The sequence below is a fragment of the Uranotaenia lowii genome, chromosome 1, assembly GCF_029784155.1.
Source record: "Uranotaenia lowii strain MFRU-FL chromosome 1, ASM2978415v1, whole genome shotgun sequence".
Taxonomy (NCBI): domain Eukaryota; kingdom Metazoa; phylum Arthropoda; class Insecta; order Diptera; family Culicidae; genus Uranotaenia; species Uranotaenia lowii.
This window is the reverse complement of record NC_073691.1, coordinates 42,585,252-42,611,001: the sequence shown is the minus strand read 5'-3', so window position 1 is coordinate 42,611,001 and position 25,750 is coordinate 42,585,252. Positions and strand designations below refer to the sequence as shown.

At 38.5% G+C, this 25,750-nt stretch overlaps 1 protein-coding gene across 2 annotated transcripts; it reads right to left on the bottom strand.

Annotated features, from left to right (window-relative positions):
* Positions 1–1,176: 1,176 nt before the first annotated feature.
* Positions 1,177–20,573, bottom strand: LOC129754722 (uncharacterized). 2 transcript variants are annotated; one of them, XM_055750939.1, is made up of 6 exons: positions 19,152–20,573; positions 11,801–12,012; positions 2,126–2,352; positions 1,904–2,056; positions 1,777–1,837; positions 1,177–1,690 (listed from the first exon to the last, which is right to left on the bottom strand). In XM_055750939.1, exons 1-6 carry the CDS (start codon positions 19,213–19,215, stop codon positions 1,685–1,687), a joined length of 723 nt encoding a protein of 240 aa, XP_055606914.1. In that variant the 5' UTR covers positions 19,216–20,573; the 3' UTR covers positions 1,177–1,684. The 2 variants fall into 2 exon arrangements, with proteins under 2 accessions (XP_055606914.1, XP_055606921.1); XM_055750946.1 differs by having other exon boundaries at positions 1,777–1,834.
* Positions 20,574–25,750: the final 5,177 nt, after the last annotated feature.

Sequence of the window (25,750 nt, the reverse complement as noted above, 5' to 3'; positions counted from 1 at the left end):
TATGAATTGTTTATTCATTATAAACAAACATCATGCGTGTGTTGCTTTTCATCTCATCATTGCTTCGATAAGACGAATCTCAACACTCCTCCTCAACACACGCATTTCGCAGCCTTCTGCCGCCCCTGTTGTTTCTCGATGACCTTTCATGGCACCAATTCGACGACCTCCACCGGGATCTGGCAGGGCGACCTTCCAATGGCTTTCGGTTCGACGACCTCCCAATGGCTCTAGCCCGACGACCTTCCATGGCTCTGGTCCCGGCGATCTTCCTGCGGCTCGAAGCTTCCCTTCCACCTCGACCCCTCTCCTGAGGCCTGACGCTTCTAGTGGTCCAGCTCGACGACCTTCACTTGGATTTCCAGTCCTACAACCTTCCATGGCACCGGCTTGATGACCTCCCGTGTTTCCTTGCTTGTCGACCTCCACCTGGCTTCCCGGTTCGATGACCTTCCAGTTGGCTCTTGGTTTGACAACCTTCCACGGTCTCCGGCTCGCCGACCTTCCAGTGGCCCCGGCTAAATGACCTCCATATGGCTCTGCATCGAGAACCGTCCAGTGGCTCTGGTTCCTGCCTCGATGACCTCCCAATGGTTCCTGGTTCGTTGTCCTTCCGGGTTTTGGATCGTAGTCCTTCCATCGGCGCTGGAACTCCTTGCCACTGTTGATTACGTTTTCTCCTCCTTTCCACTAGTGCTGGGCCCATAACCTGTTAGACAGCTGCATCAGGGAGCATATTCGGAGTGGAAAGGGTTGGAGGAAGCACTTTGGGCAGCGGAAAGAAGAGATCTTATTCTGTGAAACGGTAGCACTTGGAATACTTTATTGGTATCTAATTTGCTACCTTAAATACTATACAATTTCCATGGCTACGATTGCTAATCGTTTATTCATTATAAACAAACATCATGCGTGTGTTGCTATTCATCTCATCGATTGCTTCGATAAGACGAATCTCAACAATTTTTCATCTTCAAGGCGTTTGTAGGTCGCCTAAGAGTTATTCAATTTGAGGGAAATTGGGTACAGTTTCTAATTTTGCTTTAAATTCAAAAGGTGGAACTTGTAAAATTGAGGCTTTTAAAAAGTGCCATATAGCTAAAGGGCACCCTTATGTACATTTTAACGTTGCCAAAGGACTTTTTCTGCAATAAATAACTCAACACCGAAACCAAATTCACTTAATATCACAGACTTTCTTACATGTAGTTAATTCACAAAGTAAAATATTGATGTTTTTACACACTATTACTGGAACTTCTCTTTTCACTGAGGACTTCTCTAAAACGGTTATCTAGCTACGATTGTCTAAATTAAACGAAGGAAATAGAAAAAAAAACGATAGAACTAACCTGTACATTAACCTGCCTTTAGAAGGAGAAATATGAGGCTATTCTCGTCGCGACCGTATGACCGTTAATATGGCATTTTTAGTTTTGTTTTGTTTGTTTCAATCTCCATTTACGCTACAGTTAATCTGATTAATTTTAGTGAGGATCAACGACTATTTACACCCATGGCTTCGAAAGGTAATCTCAAAGACGGGGTTCCTCCATACGGACTGAGTTTTGGCTATTCTTAGTTTGCGCTCTCAAACAACGGCTCCGGGAATGATCACCAGGTTCCGGTCGGAATAATGATGGCTGATTGTCGCTCGATTGCCGTCTGCCGGGCGTCATGAGTATTAAATCTGAAATGTTATGAAAACAAAAACATGAAATTGAACTTGTGTGCTATCGAACTTCCAGATAGGGTAACAATAGATGCTATACCTACATCGTTATTAGTGTAGTAATCGTCTTCTGTGACCAAGCGTTGTCTCATTCCGTAACGTCTTCTAAAACAGAATTGATAAGTTTTAAAAGTTATGACTTTACAAGGGGTTATGGTTCTGTTAACATACTCCAGTCGATTTCTGTAAAGAGTCATGCCAATGTAGAGTGCAACTGCCGCAACGATGATGGCGCCCACCATTATGATCCAGACGTGTTCCTGCCGCATGGCTGTCATTTCGATGCTGCTGTTGTCGATCACGAACGGATAGTGACTCTTGTCTCTGCAAGAAGGAAAAAATGGTTAGGAAAATGCCTTCCAAATTTGCTACAACAACTCATAGGACACATACCCATATTGTTCCTCCAGTCCTTCCTCTCGGTTGGGATCCACTGGTTGAACGCTTTCCACATCGTCGTCCAGATCGTCCTCGTCACTGTAGTCGTCGTCATCATCGTCGTCTTCTTCATCGTACCCATCGATCGGTGCCGTAGTTGTCGACCCATTGACGTTCAACGTGTCTAAACTGGAGTTTAATTCGTTTCCGATGTTGAGATTGATTTGCTTAACTGTGTCGATCTGTAGATTGAAAAGAAAATTAATTTTAGAATGATCTCTGAGTCACAACAGTAGTCGTTAGAAGTGGTTACAACATAGAGTAAACTCAAGTTATCCCCCAAGCAAAACAGTGCTCTAAATCATATTTCTGACGTATCTAACGAAGTTCGCACTAGTTAGTTGGCCATTCGAGTTTGTTTTCTCATTCAAGAAACTTGGACCGAGTACATCGGTACCTACTTTTCTGAACCTACAACAACACGACCCAACAAAAGGCTTCCCTCATAATTGGTCAATTAGGCGCATTATTATGGAATAATGCGGGACCAGTGCGGCGCGGTCATCCGTAATGTCTACTATCTAGCTGCAGGGGCTACACGATCATCTTGTGGAGCGTGATAAATATTTATGTTTTTTTTCTCATGATAAAAAAGAACATGCCGCTTTCACGGAGCTGTGGAATGTTCGCTGGTGATTGGACTGATCCCTCAACGATTATAATCGATTTTTACAATGAAATTCATCGTTATTTCTATTATTTAAACAAACAGTTCACCATTTGTTGATTGTTCCAATTCATATAAACATTTATACAATATTCGAAAATTTATCCATTTATTTATTTATTGGAAAGAAGATGATCAGCACAATCAAGGCTACAATATTCGCCAAGTTGTGATTCTTCTTAACAAATCATGAGTAAAGGTGCCGGCCACGTGGAGGTGTTTTCAAATTGAAAGTGTCTGTCGGTCGAAAACAATGTGTGACTGATAATAATTAGATTTGTCATTGTCATTAAAAAAAGCTATTTTCAAAAGATTCGTGTTCTTGGATAACCACTTGGACGTTGTTCGTGGCATACCACCACACGTTTTTTTTAAATTTCTTTACGGGATGAGGTATCAAATCCAACCAAAACATAATTGAACCAAGTTCTTATTGAACGTTGATCTTCTTTAATTAGGAAAGCGGTACACATACTAACAGGGCACGTTTACACTTTTTGTACTCATAGAACTTTGGTGTTGAAATGTCAAAAATTTTCTACCCTACCCTCAGAAATTAGGAAAAAAGTTCTAAGAGACCTCATCCATCCAAAATTTTTATTTAAACCTTTTTGATTGATGTTTCCATTTTGCTAAAGTTTGTTGTTGTGTAAACTTTAGTTGCCATTTTATGGCGGTTCAGAAATTTTGACGTGAAACAATGTCCAACCCAAGTAACACAGATCAAGCCAATTGGCTTTTTGAGTTTTAATATTGTTGTATGAAGAATTTTCGATGGTATCCAATTTTTAAAACGGTTTTATTGTAACATAGGAAATGCTTCATTAAACGTGTGTTCTAAAAGAGCCCTGAAAATTTAGCTAAAGCTTGAATAAAACCCTATCTTAAGAGTGTTGTAATAATGTTGCAAAAGTATTGCCAAAGATTTAATAAAGCACATACTTTCCTGTTTTGATTAGAGCTTTGTTCCAGTTTTAATAATGCGCTCAATGCGCTTTTAAAACTAGCGTTCAAGCCAAGTGGAAAAACTGTTTTTTTGGAACATTGGATGTAGGCATCATAAAACTAAGTGACAGATGATTTGACAATCGAGAAGAACGTATACACGCTTAAACTTGTTTACCTCTTTTTGAGATAGCATAACCTGTTTTTAAAGGATTATCACTCAAAATTGAGAAAAACGTGCTATCAAAATGATATAAATTATCTGAAAATTAAAATCAAATTTGTTGTATCCGCATTCAAATTTCAAAACAACCGCAAATCGATATTCGCTCAATTCTTAGGGTTCGAATAAAAGCACACTGTGAATGAACGTTTTTTTTTAGAATCGATAAGAATAAATGTATAAGACAATTAATTTACAAGTATCCCGAATAAAGTACTTGTTTTATTTATCCGTCCCTGTCTCTCAATACGAAGTTAATCTATAATTACGTCATCCAATCAAGAGTTAACAAAATTCTTTCCGGATCAACCACTCTTGAAAAGTTCTAGAAGACTGTAGCCACCGGCTTCTTCTCAACAAAGACGGAGAAATTGAGCTTTATTACAAGTGAAAATGCTCATTCTATACTTTAATCTGCCTCAACAAGTTTCAGATGATATAAATAGTGATCATGATGAATAGGATGAAGACTACTAGCAATGGCCGATCATTGAAAATTAAGATTTATTTGAAGCGTAACGTAGTTTAGATTATCGTAAGCAAAATATCCGATGCACGTTTTATAAAATCGTTTTATCGCTTCCTATTGCAACAATAACCATTATAGTTTTATATGTTGCATACTATTAATAATATCGTTACCTAAATCGTTAGCATACTGTTTGCAGAAAAGTTCTCCCATACAACTGTTTTAACAGTTTTTAACAGTTACATAACCTCCCGAATAGCAAAGACCATGATTAATACCATAACCCAACGGTATTATTCAATTTAACAATAAACTTCATCCTAATTTCAAAATCTTTAGCAACCTTCTAAAATTTTGAAACCTCCATGGTTTTCAAAGTAACCGTGAAATGTATCGTCAATTCATGACGCTTCACAGTTGCCGAATCTATCAGATGCATGGTATAACAGCAATTATCTTATGATTTTTATTTTTACATTGAACTTTATGGTAAAAAGAAAATCCAAACCAAAACAAATATTGATAAGTTTTTGATTTTTAAACCTACTTTCAATTTTTCGTGTAATCGTTTTTCAACCTGGAGGCTAAAATAAATTTTTCGTGTTCAGATTTTGTTTACGCGCCATTTATCCGGACAGTTTTTGTGGTCGACAATTTTAAAACCAAAATTCCTTCGGTGAGTACTTTGCAAAACTCATTTTGTCCTTTTTTAATTACAATTTTTGTTTCTTTTGTTCTAGGAGCTGATACAAAGTCGGTCCAGCCGGATACATCGAACAAGAATATTGCGGCGGTCGGATGAGGATGGAGTCAATTTTTTTGCCCAGGCATCCAAACATGCATGGAAAAAACAAGCAAAAATCTCTTCTATCTATTCCAGAAAGAGGTAAAGTGAAAAAGTAAAATGTAATTAAATTTGTTTTAATAAAAGTATCGATTAAAATTTTAAATTTGTAAAAATTATCCGAAAACCCTCCTATCTATCAAAACATGAATAATTGTCAACCATGAAATTATACGGTCAACACATATTAAATAACAATGAAAATTCATTGGAAGACAATAAATTTCACAGTTCCTATTAGACCAACTGGATGATCAAATAACCATCAACTTTATAGTTTTGTGTTTTCAAATGTATGGAAAAAAGTTGATTTTTTCATGGTTAAGTTGCTTAACAACCCCCTTTTTTCATGGTAATTTTTGCCGAAACCATGAATATTATAGTCAAAAACATTGAATTTGACAATGCATTCATGGTTTCAATACCATGATTCCATGATATTCATATTATCAACCATAAAACCCACGGTGGAATGAAAATGGAATTCATGGTTTTTTCACCTTACTTTTCTATTCGGGCTAACTACATATTCAAAATACAATTATTTCGGAATTCACGATTCAGGCAATGTATTTCACTATTTCTATAATCGTTTGCTAAACGTGTTATTGCGGTTCATCATCATCATTCATCAATCGTTTGGTTATAATCTTCAATTATACGGGTTGTTATTAAGCTTTAAGGCCAGGCTTTTGATTACAGAAAATGATCTATTTCTAAACAGTCTGTGATTATTTGATATCAATACTTACTTGTTATTTAAAGGTAATTGACCATCCTCTAATCATAGTCAAAAGGAAACAAAACGAAAAGTTTCATGAATGCCTTTTGCCAAGCAACAAATCGAAATGATCTCATTTATTGCGACAAACTTATCTTACTCAAAAATGGATGAATCCATCATGAGCGTGTATTCCATTTAGAGAACCGTCAAACGAAGTTGTGATTCAAGGTCTCTTAAAACCATTTTAAAACTGTTTGTTGAAATTGAAATTGAAATAAAACACAACATTTTTCAAACCGGCAAAAAAAAACAATTTCAAAACTGTTTCAAAACTGCCTTAAGATGTTCAACATTAACTTACTGAACGCCATGTTGATTGTGAAATTGAATCGAATTTACTGACGCCATCTTGCTGGAAATAATATTATAAAACTAAAAACTAGACATTTTCAACAAATTTGACAATGTTTGCGGTACTATTTGTTGTATAGATAATGAATTTCAATGCAAAACAAAAATTGCATAATTTGAGCAAATTTAAATGTTACTTAAATTATTATTTTTTAATTCAACCTTGATTTTCTTTGAGGCGCGCATATGTTTTGATGCTATTTCGTATATGTTTCACCAGAAATCTGAGGTTGCAGGAAGTTTTATGCTAAGACATATTAAAAATGAAAATGAAAAAATTTTCAAAATAATTTAAATGCAACCATCACCAATCACCAAATGTTTGGGAGAGGAAGTGATAACACGAGAAAAAACGGAACAGAAAGCTCCCACAGTAGAGTATCTATCAAATTTCACAGTAAAGCTCACACAGTAAAATTCCTATCAGATTCCTTGACGTAGTTTTAAAGGAGCTGTGGATAGTCTTACAAGAGCAAGGTCGAATAAAACTATTCTGTTGGATGTTTTATTATAGCGTATAGAATAAGCTTTAAAAACGTTAACAAAATGGGCCCTTTTGGCCATATGTTAGCTTTAAAGTAGTTGTGCTAATAGCGTAGAATGCGCTTTGGCTTATAAAGTAGCTTTAGGAAATAGTCTTAAGCGGACTGTTGAGGTTGGAATAAAACTTGAACTGTTACTTGGGCAAGAAAGCTATAAGTAGCTATGGGTCTCATGAAACAATGAGCACATCTTTGATTTCTAATCAATCTTCATAGCAAGTACCTACTTTAACCGAATTGAATATTTGAGAATTGGACAATGAAGGGGTAACAAACATTTCCAAAGCTATTCTTTTTTTTTTTTTTTAATTTAATGTTCATATACACCTCTTGAGAACGTGGACATGAAAATAAATGTTTATATTCGTCACAAACTCGACTGTATAATCTACATTTTATGCTTGTAAAACTGAGTAGAATAGATAGGAGATGGTTGAAAGATTAATTTTGAATTGATTTCCACGTTAAAAACCCTTGGAAAATTGGTGAATATAAATTCCTCATTCACGTCCAAATGGCAAAATGCATTCTGAAAACATTTTCCACCTGACAAGAAAATTTGTTTGTTGAATTTCTGTTAAATGCAGTCATATTAGCTTAGCTTGACTGACTACACACATCCATTCTCTTGTTTTTCATAATTCATTCCATCATCATCACTTAAATATTTCGGATTCTATAACCTGCGGAGTGGCTCAGTAGAACGAATTCCACATCGTCAATTGTTGCTACTGCCTAAACCAAGCCAGCGAAATGATTTTTGCTAAACATAAAATTTTAAATTCTTAATCAAATTTTGATGAACAATTAAAATTAGTCAAGAGTTACTATCTCGATTTAGAACTTTGTCGAAAAATTGTAAATCTCATCTTAGGTCTCAAATTTTGCAACAGTTTTTCAAAAGATTTCTCTCTTTTTGACAGTAATTCTGTCCCGAATATTGAATTCCAAAATTTAGACCCCAACAAGTCTAACAGACTCCAATAAGTTTTTTTGGATTTTTCACCTTACCTGCAAAATTAAACAAAAATTTAAATTGAGTCCATAGAATTACGTATCTTGCGTCCAAAAACTTCTTTAAACAAATTTTGTCAAAATAACAAGAACGAATTTTCGGAAGCCTGAAATATAATTCTAAATCGACTGATTGGTTCCAATAAAAAAAATCAATTTTTAATTGTTTTCTTCTTGATTTTTATGGAATAATTTCGACAATTGCCTGGATATTGGCCGGATTCTTGAGAAAACTTTGAACTTCTTATCAGGAATTAAGATTCAGATTTTATATTAAGGTTCAAATTGGATAATTCAGACTCGGAATTAAAATTTAAAATTCGTTTTCAGATTCAGCTCGAATTTAAATTTTATAATCAAGATCAAAATATCAATATAAGAATTTGATTTAGGAATCAAAAAGAAGATCGCAATTTCATAACTTTGATTCTTAAATAATTCAAAATTTAATTTTGAAATTCAATCAGAGTCAGTTTAGAAACACAAACCTGGTGAAAATCATAAATATATTAATTCATTTAAAAAAACTTGTTTCCTGAAAAAAAAATTAAAAACTTTATTCACAGTGGTTAGTTTTTTAAATGAAGAACTATTATTGATAATTTTTGTTGATAAAAGAAAGTGTATTTAAACATCAGGTGAAACTCTGCTGGAAATGTTATTTAACATTTAATTTATATTCTAACTTAATAAATTAATATTAAATTTTATTCAGTTATATTGTTGTGTTCGATGTTTATTTTTGGGCTTGACTGACTGAGCTGTACCATAAGTAGCCATATTTGTTAGAGCTTCATGAAAAAAAATTGGCATCTTCTTGGGGGACTTTTTCTAAGTTCTAATCTATATCTTCTACATATATAAAAATGAATGTTTGTCCGTCTGTCTGTTCCCTATAGACTCGGAAACTACTGAACCGATCATCGTGAAACTTGGCATCTGAGAGTTTTTGGGGCCGGAGATGGTTTCTATAATAGTTACAAACCGCTCCGACTTAAGGGAGGAGGGGCTCCCATACAACTTTTGTTTTTATTCTCACGAACCAAAAGTCATGGCACCCATTTTGTCAATCAATTTTCGTTTCCTTTGGCGGGGTTATTTTCACCATCACCATGGGCCGGGCATTAGATAGAAGCAACCATCCAGAATTCACGTGTACTGGATAGCAAATCAAAGCTGGCTAAGCATTAAAAATTTGAAAGGGGAAATTTTGGCGAATGTTTTTTTTCCTCCTACTGTTTAAAGTACGTGGTACCGGTACGAGATATTTGAATGTAATAATGAGCCTACATGTTGGATTTAAAAATACTTCAAACCTGTTAGGAACATATTGACTAAAATTGTAGTGGCTTTCAAAGTGCTCTTTACCGCTGCTGGGGGGCCTTGAGGGTCAAAAAAAAAAAAACAAACAGTGCACTGAACAGTAAACAATAAATAGACTTCTTCTAGTTATTCATTCCGACTGAGTGCTGAAAAACTGATCAATCGATTTTCATAAATTCCAGCTTTAAAAAAACAAGAAAACAAGAAAAAAAACACGATGAGATGATTTATTGATTTGTTTCAGGTTTTGATTTTATTACATGAAATTTTGTATTGAAAGACTCTTTCCATTTAAATAATGAGGGCACTCATCTTTCTTCTATATCAATAAAAATGAATGTTTGTCTGTCTGTTCCCTATAGACTCAAAAACTGAAGCAATCCAATTTGAAATTTATATGTAAGATAAAAAAACAATAAAAATATGACAACAATTTGAACAATTTCCGAAAAACACTGAACCGATCAACTTGAAATTTTGTTTGTTGCTATTTTCAAGACCAAGAATGCTTTCCATAATACTTTCAAACCTCTTTGAATTTAAAAAGAGGAGGCTCCACTACAAAATTATGGAAAATTTGACAGAACTTGATCAAGGTTAAATTTAGTGTGTAGCCGTTTTCAAGACCGGAAATGGTTTCTATAATTCTTTTAAACCCTTGCGAATCCAGAAAGGGGTAGGGAGTCCATACAAAAATTGGCAAAATTTTAACAATCCTCGAAACTTTTGTTTAAAATTGATAAACGTAAGCGTTTTGGCATAATGAGATGATTTATCAGATAGACAAAAATTTTTTAACATAATTTAATGATATATTGTATTGACAGACGCTTCTCATCTTCACGAATGAAGACTCTTATATTCAATAAATGTAACGTAACATACAAATGATTAACAAAAACAATGTCTTAGTGTTTTAATAAAGTTTAGCACACTTTTTGATTATGTGCACATTTACCCCGCATTAAAAGGGCGATTGTTTTTTTTAATTTAAAAGCTTTTTTTATTGTATTGAAGATCTATCCTATTTTTTTCAAAGGGTGACTCCTCAAACCTACAAACCTTCAAGTTACGTTGAGACTCAAGACAATTTAGAAGCTATGAAAAATAGATGCCTTGAAAAATAGTGCGCTTTTGAATAATGTTTGAATTTATTTTCACACGAAGTTTATTTTGATTATGATAACTTTAACGAACTTAATTTTTACCATAAAAGGGGTAGCAAAGCACACCGGGTCAGCTAGTATTTCAATAAATGTAAAACTGTTCATTGGGCAGTTTCGAATGTGGATTTACACTTTCTTGATAAAAAACCACATGAGTTTGTACCATGATTGGTACACCTTTTATCTTCAGAGTCCGCCTCATTATAGATCTATTTCAACGATCCCCTCACAATCTCAAAAAAGGAAAATATGGCGATCCCTGGACACTGGCTGGGCAAAAAAATGCCGTTTCTTGGCCTTTGTTTGTAACGTTTCACGAACGAATTTTACTTCGTTCTCTTCAGACCGAATCTACGCATACTTCGGAACACTGTCAAACCGTTACATTAGATTTCCTTAGAAGGTAGAACAACCAAAAAGTGCTTAACTTCTAAGAGGCCTAAATCCCATAGCAGAATATTTGGAAAAAATGTAAACCCCTATTTTTGCCACAGGTTTAGCTCTTCCGTTGTCAAAATGACCTCCAATGACCAAGAGAACACCATTTAAAAAATTAGCACAAACAATAACAATTTTGTAGCATAATTTTTGTTTCAAATAATTTATTTGAAAATCTGTTTAAATTTCAATGTGTGATTTGCTATTTTATAATTTCAGGAGAAATGTAACGAAGTTATGTGCATTTGCAAACATGGCAAACGTTTTCGGGTAAATGGGATACAAGCTCTATTTTAATACCAAATTTACCAAAAAAAAACAATGTAACGTAACGGTTATTAGTTGATCATCTTTGTTGAATGCTAATTGATCAATCATCACTTGAACCTATATCAAAATCGAGACCAGTCGAATGGAACTTGCTACCGGAGAAGACAAACTAGTGGCGGTAACCGACAGCAAACGTCAACCAGGCCTTATTTATTATTATAATTAACAAACAATTATAGCAAATCTAGAACGACAAAAAATCGCTATTAGCCTCTCCGGTTCGACTGACCGACCGACCGCCATCCAAGCCAATAACGAGATCTACTATTTAAGTGCTTCCAGAGAAATCCTCCATCAACCAGTGTGATCTCCGGTCAAGCCTCAGGTTATTTCACGCGAGACGCTGCTGATCGTATATTGACTTCAGTTAGCTCAGCTCTTGATGAAGAATCTTCTATTTATTCACTGCCCCAGTCAGCAAAATCGAATAATTGAGCCGTTCGTTTGCCACCGGTCTTTTCTATGACGTTACCTCTCAAACAAAAACCCTCTTTATAACTACATACATGACAGGAGTCGAGCGAGATTACTCACCGGTTCCGTGACGGTGGCAGTTGTGGCGGCCGGTTCAGCCGATCGTGCCTGCAGAATCCTCAGGGCGGTGTCATTTTCCGCTATTTTGTACACGGTACTGTCCCGGGGGAAAATCAGCGGAGGCACCGAATCACTGGCTGGCGTCGTCGCATCCTCCCGGTCCGAAGGCGACTTATCTGCGGAACTGGCCAGTGGACTGCAGCTGATAAATCCTGGAAGAAATCAAATTGACACGGGAGAGAGAAGATTGATTTATTTCGTCGCTTTGATTGATTTGTTTTATTTGAATTTTCAGAGTCTGTACACATATCATTCATATTGTTTTTTCTTCAATCGAATATCCATGTGGCGCTTATTTTTCTCGTAACGAGCATCACAAACCTGAGGGCGGCTTGAATTTCTTTTAGTTTATCGTTGAAAACCAAAAAGTCTTGTTTATATAAAGGCCGCAGGCCGTGTGGCGTAGTGGAGTCTTGAAGTTTTCTACGCCAATGGTCATGAGATCGAATTCCGTTCACAGCATATATAGTACTCTTTCTGTGGGCTGAAGGTTTTATTTGTGAGATACTGGCCATCATAGTCTCATAACATGGACGCCTAGTGCTAAGGTAGTAAAATTTACCAAACAAACTGTAGAAAGTTCATCGACTTTAATAAAGTGTTAACACATTTTAACAACATTTCTCAATTTCATATATGAAAACAGATTAAGACACTTTTTAACCCAAAAGCTACTTAAAAATTCAGCCAAAAAAATCATGAATAAGTTCTGAATCATAACGAAGCTCTTAAGATCCCAAGGTTTGAGACATTAAAAAATGACCCAAAATCGACTCAGTCGACTGTAGCGACCTTTTACTGCGTGAAATCTTTCCTTGGTAGACCATGTCCTGGGCTGGGTAGTGGGAGGCCACAATTTTTCATCAATGATGGACACTTCCAAATTGAGTAACGCTTGAAACAAATACAAAAATGACAGGAAAAAAATGTTCCTATTCAGGGTAACTTTTTTGTCATATTTCAGTGAAGCGATCTCTGACTAATCTGATACCTCAGACAAAACAAAGTTGATTGATTATCGACAAAGCCCTTCAGGAAATTCCGATCAGTTTATTGGCAGGTGATAATCTTCAGGCTCTCTGAGTAATGAGCTGTGATTATCATTAAAAACAGGTCAGGTGGGGGTTTCTAATCTTGTGATTTGCCTTATTACTAAACTATTTTTTAATTGGAGGTTTCATCAGCTTATCGAAGTTAAATATTTTAAAAAATTTTCAAATCGATTTAAAAGAAGGTACATTTTTAAGTTTCCAATCACAGTAAATACATGATGCCTTTCTATTGAAATATCATGTCCCATCGCGTGAAAACGTGTTTTGAGAGTCTTATGAAGTCAACGTCTCACCTTTGGCTCGAAACTACTGCCAGACCTACTGGCGCGCTTGGAAGCTCAACATCTGGAAGCCGCAGCCGGTTTTTGCGATTAAATAATTTGCATAACAAATAAATAAATATTATGGCATCGAAAAAAGACAAAGAGAATTAGCTAAACTCAATCTTTGATCACTGAAAAGTTGCTTCGCTAAATACATACAGGTTCAGCTTTCTAACTTTGTTGCATTCAATAATCTCCACTCGATTATACGGATAAAAGGTTAGAGTTATCAAGCGAAGAAAAAAAGGGAAAATATCAGTAGATAAAATGTAAGAAATTTCACGATGCCATGTCTTGAATGCTGAATCAATCATCGATTCAGTTACAGTTCTTAGAGCCAGTTCACTGGTGTTGGGATAAAGTGGTAGAAATTTTGACACTTTCAGCACATTTTGAAAACTTTACCATGCACAAACATTTTCAAGATCTGCGACCTTCAAGTTTTTTTTACAACACGTGTCCTATTTTCGCATGCTTTGATGCAAAAATAGCAATATATCTTCCACATATGGCTTAAATAGAAACAGTGCTGTAAAAGAATACAACGCCCAAAGATTTTGAAAACAATTTTACATGGTGAAATTTTCAAAATGTGCCACAGTGTCAGACTTGCTCTTACAGTTTATATCGGTAGAGATTTGCGACGGGCTTGTGATATAGCTCAGTTGGCAAATCTGTTGTCTCCTGAGCCGATGTCCGTGAGTTCGAGCCCAAGAGCAAACATCGAACACAGTTGTACCGGATAAGTTTTTCAATAACGATCCGCCAACTGCAACGTTGATAAAGTCGCGAATGCCATAAACATGGTAAAACGACTATAATCGAAACAAAAAAAAAAGTAGAGATTTGCGACAAAACTACCTTGATTGGAATTCCACTTGAAGCACGTACGTAGTGAATCACGTGCACGGAACTTGGCATCAGCGCAATCACCGATTAGTAATTTTCTTCCGATCAAAATCGTACTTCGCTAGAAATGTCCAACGAAATTTTTCCGCAAATAGACATAAAACAAGACGAATTGAAAAGAAAACATACACAGAAGTAACAAAAAATGAAAACAATAGATCTTTTTTCTTAAAATGCTGAACTACCGCCTGGATTTGAACCACAAAAATAAAATACCGAATCTGAGTTTTAAATAAAACAAAAACAGAGTAGACAAAGCAGACAGAGGATAATTTATTGATAAAGGATGATACGGTCAAAATTTGGTCAAGGGAAAACGCGTGTAAATCGGTGAAATCGTTGTATAAAATTCTGGAAAAATATTCAGTTAGGCTTTTTTTTTTTTTTTTTTTTTTTTTTGTAGCGGCCCACCACACTCCCCCACACCAAAAGGCTCAATTGAGCCCCCTGGTAATGGACGCTTCCGCTTTTCCAAATCCGAATTGCCGGGCCTTACGCTTAACCCCTGCCATCAGATTTTGTACAGCCACCTTGTCCACCTTCTTCGCCGCAGAAAGCCAGTTTGCCTTGAACTGCTGCTCGTCCTTAGCAATTTTTTGGTCTTCTTTAGGTTCCGCTTGACAATAGCCCAGTATTTCTCAATTGGGCGGAGCTCAGGCGTGTTAAGAGGGTTCTTGTCCTTGGGAACCACCTGCACGTTGTTGGCGGCGGACCACTCCATGGCCTTTTTACCGTAATGGCAAGATGCCAAATCCGGCCAAAATAGTACGGAAAAACCGTGTTTCTTCAGGAAAGGCAGCAGACGTTTATTCAAACACTCTTTCACGTAAATTTCTTGATTGACAGTCCCGGAAGCTATGAAAATGCTGCTTTTTAAGCCACAGGTCCAGATGGCTTGCCAAACCAGACATTTCTTCGCCAACTTCGACAGTTTCATGTGCTTGAAAATATCTGCTACCTTTCCCCTTCCTTTTGCCGTATAAAACTTCTGTCCCGGAAGCTGCTTGTAGTCGGCTTTGACGTAGGTTTCGTCGTCCATTACCACGCAGTCAAACTTCGTCAGCATCGTCGTGTACAGCCTCCGGGATCGCGCTTTGGTCGTCGTATTTTGTTTATCATCGCGATTTGGAGTCACTACCTTCTTGTAAGTCGATAGTCCGGCTCGTTTTTTGGCTCGATGCACGGTTGTAGACGATACACCCAGCTTATTTGCGGCATGTCGGAGAGAGAGGTTAGGGTTTCGCTTGAAACTACCGGCAACTCTCTTTGTCGTCTCAGCGGCTTCCGGTTTTCGATTTCCTCCCGATCCAGACTTCCTGGCTGTCGACAAACGTTCCCCAAACACTTTAATTACATTTGTAACGGTTGAGTTGGCAACTTTTAGCGATTTTGCCAGCTTTGCGTGCGAGTAGCTCGAATTTTCGCGATGCGCGAGCAAAATTTTGATACGCTGCTCTTCTTCCTTGGACGGCATTTTGACAACTGAAAAGTGAATTCCAAAATCAAAATAGGAGCAACATTCTACACACACACACACCTTCAAAATTAGGGGTGTTCAGGTTTTTTAAATGCAAAATTGAAAGAAATACGTCAAGTTGATATTGACCAAATTTTGACCGTATCACCCTTTACCTTTTATTCATATTTCATGTCAAAGATTGACGAGCATTCAAACGTTTAACTAACGAAAAATAGCGTGTTTTTCAAACATGAGATTCGGCAGTTGTTTGAAAATCTACCTTTTTGGACTTGTTATATTCGAACTTTACTATTTCAGATACTTATCAAAGTTTTTTTTTGCAAAAATTCTTCATAGTAGTTCTCGCAAAGTTAAGCTTAAATGTGGCAAATTGCAAAAGTTTTCTTAGCAAAAGATACACAAGAACAGTTTTAGAAACTTGAAACAAAAATTCCGATTTCTGTAGAAATGTTCATTCATGTTAATCCTCTAGTCAATTAATTTTTATAAAAAGTACATTTGCCTAAGTTGCTGACTTTGAAACATAAATCAATCATTTATTTCGTTTCCATACTTATTATTTTGAAGATCATGCAATTGGCTGATTGTTGGACAAAAACGTGATATGTTTAACCGTGAAACGTCCAGCTTTTCATAAGGAGTTTCGCAATAAATAGCAACTATAGAACAAAACATGATTTTAAAAATTAAAGTTTTTACGCAATAATCAACTTTCCCAAAGACTGTTGAAACAAAATTCCGATGAAATTTCAAACCAAAATGAATTGTAGATATTTTTCAAAGTAATATAAGTTAAAATGCTTTGCAGTCTCCAACAAAGCGGTAAAAAATAATAAAACTATATCAATGATTGATTTATCATAAAACTGTTTTTTTAAAAGCCTAATCAGTAAAACTGGATGCGATAGACAAAATCTGACAAAAAATTCGAGTTCACGACGCCAAAATCTTCTAAACCAGTTTTAAAACATTGATAGAAAATTTGAATCCAACAGAATGTGAAGTTATTGAGTTCAATGTTGGAGTGAAGACAGCATTTCTATTGAGTTTCGAACGGATCTGTACAAATTTTCTGTAAAAACCAAAAAATCAGGCTTATTTCCAAAAATCAGGGAAAAAACGATGCTTATCAGGTTATCAGGGTAGTTCTTCAAAAATCTGGCAAATCCTAAAAATCAGGCACATTGGCATCACTGGTAACGGGCGTTATTCAAGTGATTACACTATGACGTTCGAGTGAAATTTATCTGAATTTCTAAGTGAGTTTCAAGTTAATTATCTCTCGCGTTTTTAAATAAAAGAACATTCATAGAACACCTAAAGCTTTAAAAAACTTTTCCTTACATCACGTTTAACACAAACTACCGCCAAAATCGCCTAGTAAAGTATTGGGAAAATCCAGCATAAGCTTTAAACGCTGCTGTTTAGAATTTGCCATTTTGAACTCTGAAAATAAACACAATTACAACCCGACATTCAGTTAAAATTCAAGTGATGGGGAAGAGAATATTTTTTTCTCACTACAAATTCAAGTGACGACTGAAGTGAATGTGGATGAATACAATTTAAGTGACTGCCAAGTGAAATGTACATATATGTCGCACTTGAATGGAAGAAAATCACTGGATCCTTGTTTTTAAGTGAAAAATCATGTGTATTTTACGAGTGAATTTCTGTTCAGTGTCGAAGAATCCGAACATTGGCGTTGTCGTGGCTCCTCAGATTAAGTGAAAAAAGGTGAATCAAATTCAATTTGAAATGAAATTTTAGAAGCTTATTTCCGAATTAAAAAAAATAGTCAAATTATAAAAAATAGAAAAAAAAACTAGATTCAAGTTGGTGATTTTGAAAACAAATGACTTCGATAAGAATTTGAATGATGCATTGATGAGAAAAAAAAAAGATATTTCATAAGTAAAGGAGCTTCGATGGAAAGGCGAAGCTTCTGAAAAAAAAAAGTTAAATAGCATTGAATGGACTTTGATGGGAAGGCAAAGTTCTTTGATTTCAATATTTGACTTCGATGGAAAGGCGAAGTTGAATTATTGATTAACTGTGAAATTTAGGTGAGAAGGCGGAATTAAAAAAGAGAATAGAAAAAAAAGAAAATTTAAAGAGTTTTAAAGTGAAAAATCGAGGATTTAGAAAAGAGAAACTGGAGATGAACAAACATTAAAAAAGGATGTGTTTTAAAACTGATTTACACTGAAGAAAAAATGTACAAGCTTTGATTCAATATATTATTAAGTTGTTTAAAAAAATCATGAAAAAATCAAATAGCTCACATGGTGAAATAAAATTTAAAATAAATTAAAATTGTTCAAGACAGTTAAAAAAAAGAAAAAAATGAAATTGTGAAATTATATGATGAGAAACAACAACATGAAAGAGAAAATTTAAAATAAAAAAAAACGTGACGAAAACTGGTTGGAATTTAAGCTCTACTTTAAATGAAAAGTGATAATTAATAAACTAAAATATGAAAAAAAAACAGCTATAAAATTGTACAAAACAAATCAAAATTTGTTATAAAAAAATATATTATGAGGGCACTTAATTTCGGTGATAGCTAACGTTACTAGAACTCGGATATGCAAAACTTTAGTAGCATTGTGTTGGTTATAAAAAGGACTATCTGGCTATTTTTTTCAGATTTTTAAATAACTGATTTTTAAATTCTTCATTGTTGACTTGATAATTCATGAAATATTGATTTTTTTGGCCCAAATGGTGAAGAAGTTTAAAGAGCCACTCTAGGATGTTCACGAAGTTCAAACCAAGGATCGGAGTGGAACTATGGTAAAAAGTCTATGGTTATTAGGGATAACTGAATGCAGACTCCTGAACTATGCAGTAAATCAGTTTCCGGCAGGCAAAAAGTGTTGTAGCAGCCGCAATCTGTGACAGATGTGTTCTGATGGACAAAGAAATGTATGTTAAAACCGAATTTAAGAGCTCAAATTCTACGAGATGCCTACTCATGAAAAGGATCCTACCAGATTCCAATTTTTGAAAAATATCATAATTTTACAAAGGTTTTGCTTCTGTGGTAAAAATAATAGATCAATACATGACATGAAAAAGTGTTTTTATGATAAATTAAGAGTATTGCCTGTCATCAACGCTAATTTTTTTTACATTTGTACATTAAAAATCATATCAACACCTTCATTTCCTTCATAGAAAGTTTTTCGATCAAATGAATAGTTTTTAAAATAGGTACACACGTTTGTAACTGCCCAGATTCTAGATGATCATCGCCTTATTTAGAGGTCAGCATCAAATAAATATCAAAAGAATAAGTAAAATGACCTAACACACTTGTCATTGAACGGCCTTACGATTATAAAAATCCCTTGGGTTACACAAACGTGAAATTTGTAGCGTTTGTTCTTAATCACTTTTGTACACTGTGCCATTTAAGTTAACGGAAAGCTGAGGAGACCAGCCTCTCAACAGAAGGCTGTGACTCCGGCTGACAAGCCCACAAAGTATAAAAATAGCAACAAACAAGGTAGAAAACTTACCTGCTAAGATCAACGGCAGCAACAGCGACAAGCCACGGAGTCTCACGACGATGGTGACCTTCATTTCTACCCGCGGATAGCTCACGACGACGAAAAACCCGTCAAACGACTATGTGGAAGTTCCTGTCTACTAAGTAGGAGCTACGAGCCACCAGACAGGTACCACCAATAGGAAAGATCCCGATGCGATGTCTCGGTTTGAATTTCCTCAAAGATTAATGTCGGGTCACTGGAAGCCTATTTTCTAGTAGTAGGCCGTTTTATTTTGATTCTTTTTTTTCTTCTCAAATAAAGCGTGATCACTATATTCTCAGGAGGTCCGGACACGACTGAATCAACTGATCCGAAGTGGCTTAGTAACTAAAATTTAGGAAGCCACGAGGCCTGGCTGACGATGACGTCGGGTTGCCCAATTTCGTCACAATTGGGCACGAGATGGATCACTGGAACAACAAATTAGCAACTGTACGTTCGAAAACCGCAATTTTTGACGCATCGATTAGCACGCACGCCTCGGCATGGATTTTACTGACACTGAGTCACCCGCAATCTCCGGGTCTTCGATCGATTACACGTCGAGAAGAGAGCAAACGGATATTTCTCCTTGACAGCAGGCAGTCCATGCAACTCTTAATCCGGTAGCCAAAGGCCTCCAGACATCGGACGAAGATTAAGGCAAAGTTTAAGAAACTAATGTAAGGTCACACTAGTTGAACTTTCCTGGTCCTTCCAAAAAAGGCAACTACCACATTGTTGTTCACCCGGTGGATCGATCATTCAATACAAAAACACTCGCGAATATAGGTTTAGATTTTTGAACTCCTTTCCTTTGTCGTGGTCTGGATTGTGCGGTGTCGATTTGTCATCTGAGCTTAAGACGCGCAGCTATCTTCCATAGAAGGTTATTCTTTGCGTTGGTTTGCGAAATTCAACACGCGCAGGGGATTTTTTTTTCTTCCTTTTTATTTGACCGACCAATTGACACCTTTCGGACGACGCTAGCCGGACACGGGACGAGTTCACTTCAAAGAGCTTTAGAAACAACGCCTCAACATTTTGAGCTTGAGATTTCCGCGTGCTAAGCCAGATGACACCGAGTGTATTCCTTCAATATCTGCGCCTCAAGATCTCACGTACTAGCGATAGGGCTAGTAGATACCCACCCCGAAAAACCTTCTTTCACTATCTAAGCATCGCGTTTTCTTCGTCGCTGCCGCCTTCAATTTAATTGATAAACTACCGTTAGATCAAACAACAACCCAGAAAGGCTGCTGGCTGCCAGCTGATAAGTGATAACACTTTCGATTAGCTAGCGCGCTAGCGTTTGTTGGTTTTTTTTTCTTCTATCTACACTTCACCGATATCAAGGTATCGAATCGAACTCGGTTCGAGACACCTCCTAAGCAGCTCTTATCTGAACGCTCGTTCTCACGGAACTGAAACCTCTAGAAAAATCATGTTTGAGAAGCAGCTGAGCAACCGCGACGCGAGACAACCTCTACTTTACCCAAGTTAAGAAAGAGATTCCCCAAAGCTCTCTCCCCCCTTTTTTTTTTTTCTTAAGTTATGACGATGGGGCCAAACTTGAATGGAAGCTTAAGCGAGAGGGTAAAGAAGGATCAGCGAACCCGATTTTTTGGGGTTTTTGCTGCTGCTCTTTCCCGTCTGTCAGAGGCTTCATCAATGAAATTCTTATAACGTGCTGAGCTCAAATAGGGGGAACGAGACAAGCTTTGCAATGCATTCCTGCAGCTGAGGTAGGAAATTCCAAAGGTGGAACACGTGGTTTCTGGCGGGCTGCATTGCATTGGACGCAGTGAAAGGAACGGCCTATAACAATCAATGAACTTTGTGCTTGGCGACAGTATGCGACCGGTTTGTTGCAACACATGTGATGAAAATATAAAAAAAATGTTTTTAAGATTTTCTAATCTTTATAAAACTCAAGCTTTCTTCATTAAGAATTGGAACAAACTTTTGCTCATATTGAGGCGCTCCTGGTGGACGAATTCACGTTTGTATTTTTGACATTCCGCAAATCGACTGTTCTTTGTAAACAATCAACATGGAAGCCAAAAGAAGGGAAAAAATTGTGCACAGTTATTTGGAAAATCTATTGCGGTCTGCATCTAGGTTAGTTAAACAGCTGAAATTGCCCAGAAATACAGCATCGCGCGTTATCAAACGGTATGAGGAAATATTGACGACGATTCGGAAGCCTCAAGCCAATCGTCGAAGTGGAACTGTTAACCGGAAACTGCGAGGTAAGATTTTGAAGACGATTAAGAGGAATTCCAATCTGTTGGACCGTGGTTTGGCCAGAATTTTCGGTGCTGCCCATAGTACCGTGAGAAGAATTCGACTCCGGGAAGTAATCAAATCGTATGCGACCAGTTACTGACCAAGTTCGACGGGTGTCTTCTGATGGACGATAAAACCTATGTCAAGGCTGATTTCGGGCAAATCTCAGGTCAAAAATTTTACTTGGCAACGACTCAGAGGGGTGTTCCATCCAAATTTAAATTTGTGATTTGGCAGGGCATTTACAGCTGTGGCAAAAAAAAAAATCGTTATGGGAGTTTGGACATGTCCCGCTTTTGCGGGACGGATGGCAACCCTAGGTTAAACCAGTTTCTGCACTTAAACAGCAGTTAATTTCGCCAAACCTGTCTCACAGGCCTAATAAGATGCATTTGATCCTCTATAGCTGACGCTAGAGCAGAATTAGTGCTATTTTCAGGGCTTATGGTTACTTGGGCAAATACTGGCGCTGCTACCTTATCAGTGCTGTTCCGATGGCAGGCAGTGGTGGAGCCGGAGATGCCGGAAGTTCAATTTCTCTGGATTTGACGATATAAAGAGTTTGTTGGAGCTTATCCAGAATCGTCAAGAAACAGGAAATGATCCGGGTGCTATGGTTAGAGCTGAAAGTACAGCTTTCACGGTACTTTTTTTATAAGTTGATTACCCAGGTGGTAAATCTTTTTTACGAATTGCATTCCAAGGCACGGCGAGCCACCGCGTCCCCTCAGTAGTTATGCTACTCTGGGTCCATGGGTGCAATTGGTCGACTCTAGATGCTATGTACCCCTACGCCATAAAGTCCACCTGGGGCCTCTGGTCATAATTTCCATCCGGACCTTTATCGAAGTCTGTACCCGAGATAGGAGACCAAGTCTGCGCTTAAGCGCTCATCGGCTTACTGAGTTTCAAGTCCAAATTCCAGCATATTGTAAGGATCAGGTAGGCCTAGATAAATCCTAGAATGTTTAGGTGGCAGATCACTTCAAGATGTCAAATAATAAAGACTTGAAACCGAACTTGGTATTATCGGCATCCTACTACCTTCAAAAGTGGGATAGTAATTTCAAGTTTCAAGAGCCCGTGTGAGTCGCACAGCCCGGAGAAGTTTTCCCGAGGATCAAATCATTTAAAATTGGATCGATTAAAAACTTCTGTCCTTAAAAGTATCGAAACGTTCCGGTTCTATCGGTGAGAGCTGATGGAGCAGCTTTTCCAGGCACTGGGGCTGCCGAAGCGGTAGGCAGTGCTGGAACCAAGGATACTGGAAGTTTTATTCTTCAAGTGGACGATGTTATAAGCGACCGGCAGCAGATAATTCTAGAGGAGTCCTCAAACGTCATAGAAGACAGAAAACACTCAGGATGGTATGATAGGAGCTGATGGCCAGCTTTCCAGGTCCATGACGCAGTCAAGATGACAGGCAGGGCTGGAGCCACGGAAGTGCATTTTCTCACCAGATTGGCGATGGAAGGAGCTCGTGAATAATACTGAATGCTGGAGTTGGATGATGGTTACTGCAGAAAAGGATATACGAAGGAATTTCTGAACAGCAGAGCTTGAAATTAAGGTTTGATTTGAATTTGAATATTTCTAATTTTTGAGACATCGAGGACGATGTATTTGTCAGGATGTCGAGCTGTAAGGATCAGGTAGGCCTAGATAAGTTCAAGAATGTTTTGGAGGCAGATCACTTGAAGTCGTCAAATAGTAAAGACTTAAAACCGAACTTGGTCTTTTAGTATTATCGGCATCTTATATTATATACCCTGCCTCTTGTTACGATTAAAGACTAAGGACCTCTCCTCTAACGACTCGAGGTCCGGCCTTTACTCGTAACTCGAGGCCCGCTTGGTTTCCACAAATACGGTGTGCTTCTACAAGAGACCAATGACCTCTCCTCTAACGGGTCGAGATCTTGGCTCCGCTTGGTTTGGCTCGAGGCCCTCTCCTCTTTGCCCGTCCGTGTGCCTAATCGTGAGCAGCTTATCCTAGACTCGCGCCTGTAACAGCAAACAGCACACGTACGGGTCTTTACGCTTAAGACTCAGATGAATCCCGACGGTGATGTCATCCTACCCGACTCGAGTGGCTCATCCGACGGGGACGTGAGACACTCTACCCGAGAGTATTCCGCGACGTGAATACTCTTCCCCCTACGAGTTCGGCTGCGGAGAAGGTCATGTCTTATTCCCGCAGCTTCCGTCGCAGAGGGCGCGTTCTACTCGGATACTCCGCGACGGTAACGGTGGAGATATCATACACACACACACACACACACACTCACACACACACACACACACACACACACACACACACACACACACACACACACACACACACACACACACACACACACACACACACACACACACACACACACACACACACACACACACACACACAAACACACACACACACACACACACACACACACACACACACACGTGCGTCGTAACAGGCAGCTCAGCACGCTTTACTGCCAGATTCGGACGCACACTACTCAGATGCTCCCTGACGAAGGAGTCACCCTACACCGGTCGCGGACTGGTGCTGGTTCCAACTCCACTGCAGGGCAGTAATGATCCGGGTGAACCCATCGCTGACCACACGCCAAGTATTGCCATCCTCACACATCCTCCGCACGATGTTGTCGGCTGTCGTGTATGGTCCGCAGGCGGCAAGCATGTTAAAGCGTACTCCTTCGAACCTCGGACAGTTGAACACTACGTGCTCTGGTGTCTCGATTGTGTCACCGCAGGTTGGGTGGTACTGCATGAAGCATTCATGACCATGACTGTGCCATGCAAAAGTCCACCTCTCCATGTCTTCGATCCATCCAAAATCCGATCCAAAAGAGCGATGGGCCCACCGGCCGCGATCCTAGCTTGACATCGAGGCCTCTCTGGCATGTTTCCGCACATCGGGCTGTACCTGTGCTCGTAGCAGAATATCTTCCTCTTTTATTATTAGTTGATCACCCAGGTGGTAAATCCTTTTTACAAATTGCATTCCAAGGCACGGCGAGCCACCGCGTCCCCCCAGTTTGCTACTCTGGGTCCATGGGTGCAATTGGACGACTCATGATACTATCTACCCCTACGCCATAAAGTCCACCTGGGGCCTCTGGCCATAATTCCCATCCGGACCTGCAACAAAGGCTATACCCGTGATGGGAAGACCATACTCGCGCAAAGCGCTCCGCGGCAAATACTCGTTTATACGTGCTACACCAGCAATCATCATCCACTCTTTGTCACGATTCACGACTCACGGGTTGGCAGTCCGTTCGCCGCTACTCGTGACTCGAGTACAACATACGGCCTCTTGCCACAATCCGAGACGTCTCTACCCGTCTCTCCTCGTGACTCAAGACCCTCTCACGCTCATCCTCTTGAAACAAATTGAGACGTCTATACCCGCCTCTCCTCAGGTCTTGAGGGCCTTCATTGAAATCGTCTCTTGACCCAATTCGAGACGAGAACAACTCCACTCCCTCCACTCCACTCACCTAACCTGTTCTCCGTCTCGACTCTTCGAGACTCATTCTGAGGCCCATCCACTGGGCGCCACATGTTTCGGCACAAGGCCCCTCTGCCCGTCGTGAGTCGGTCATATCCGCGAATTGGGGCTAGGACCACCCGACGCGCGAATTCGACCAACACCCGCTCGAACATTTGGTCGTCCCGCATATCGGGGTCGCGACTACCCGATACGCGTTACAACCCCTCCCTCTTGCAACTGAGTACCAAGTGTCGAATCCGCCAGTTTCATTTCGATTCTAACTATTTTCTACTTTAACAACCCACATCCGTATAATCCAATAGTCGTAGAACTACTGAATAATTGCTCTGCTCCTGTTTGGGAGCTTGGGATTTTTCTCGCTCGTTCTCAACTTACACGGTGAAACGCGAAACCCAATAACATGTCAAATTTTGACCTATTTCGACTTTCTTATTTTATATACATATCTTTTTATTCATTTCATCTATCCTCTACACCAAGGTACCCAGTAGCACCACGTTTGTGCCACACTCGCTCGTCGGCGGGCTGGCTACACCAAGTGTGACGTGTAGTTCTCTTGGCCGTACGCCTTCAGGTGACGAGTCTGTAGACATGTTTCCACTCTGCACCACGGGAAGGGGAAACTTCGTCGCAGAGCAAGAATATCTTCCTCTAGCAAGACTGAGATGGGCATGACCCTCGCCACAACGTCAGCAGCTATCAAGGACACCATTCGGTATGCACTGATAACTCACAGGTTCATCAGCCGCTGCACGCTGCAGAGCTTTTGCACA

Bases quoted from the DNA above. Each gene is read 5' to 3' on its own strand.
- LOC129754722 (XM_055750939.1), bottom strand. From the start codon at position 19,215: ATGAAGGTCACCATCGTCGTGAGACTCCGTGGCTTGTCGCTGTTGCTG. The intron at 12,013-19,151 runs GTAAGTTTTCTA...GATTTCTTCCAG, and splicing joins GCTGCCGTTGATCTTAGCAG to GATTTATCAGCTGCAGTCCA. The intron at 2,057-2,125 runs GTATGTGTCCTA...TCCTTCTTGCAG, and splicing joins GGACTGGAGGAACAATATGG to AGACAAGAGTCACTATCCGT.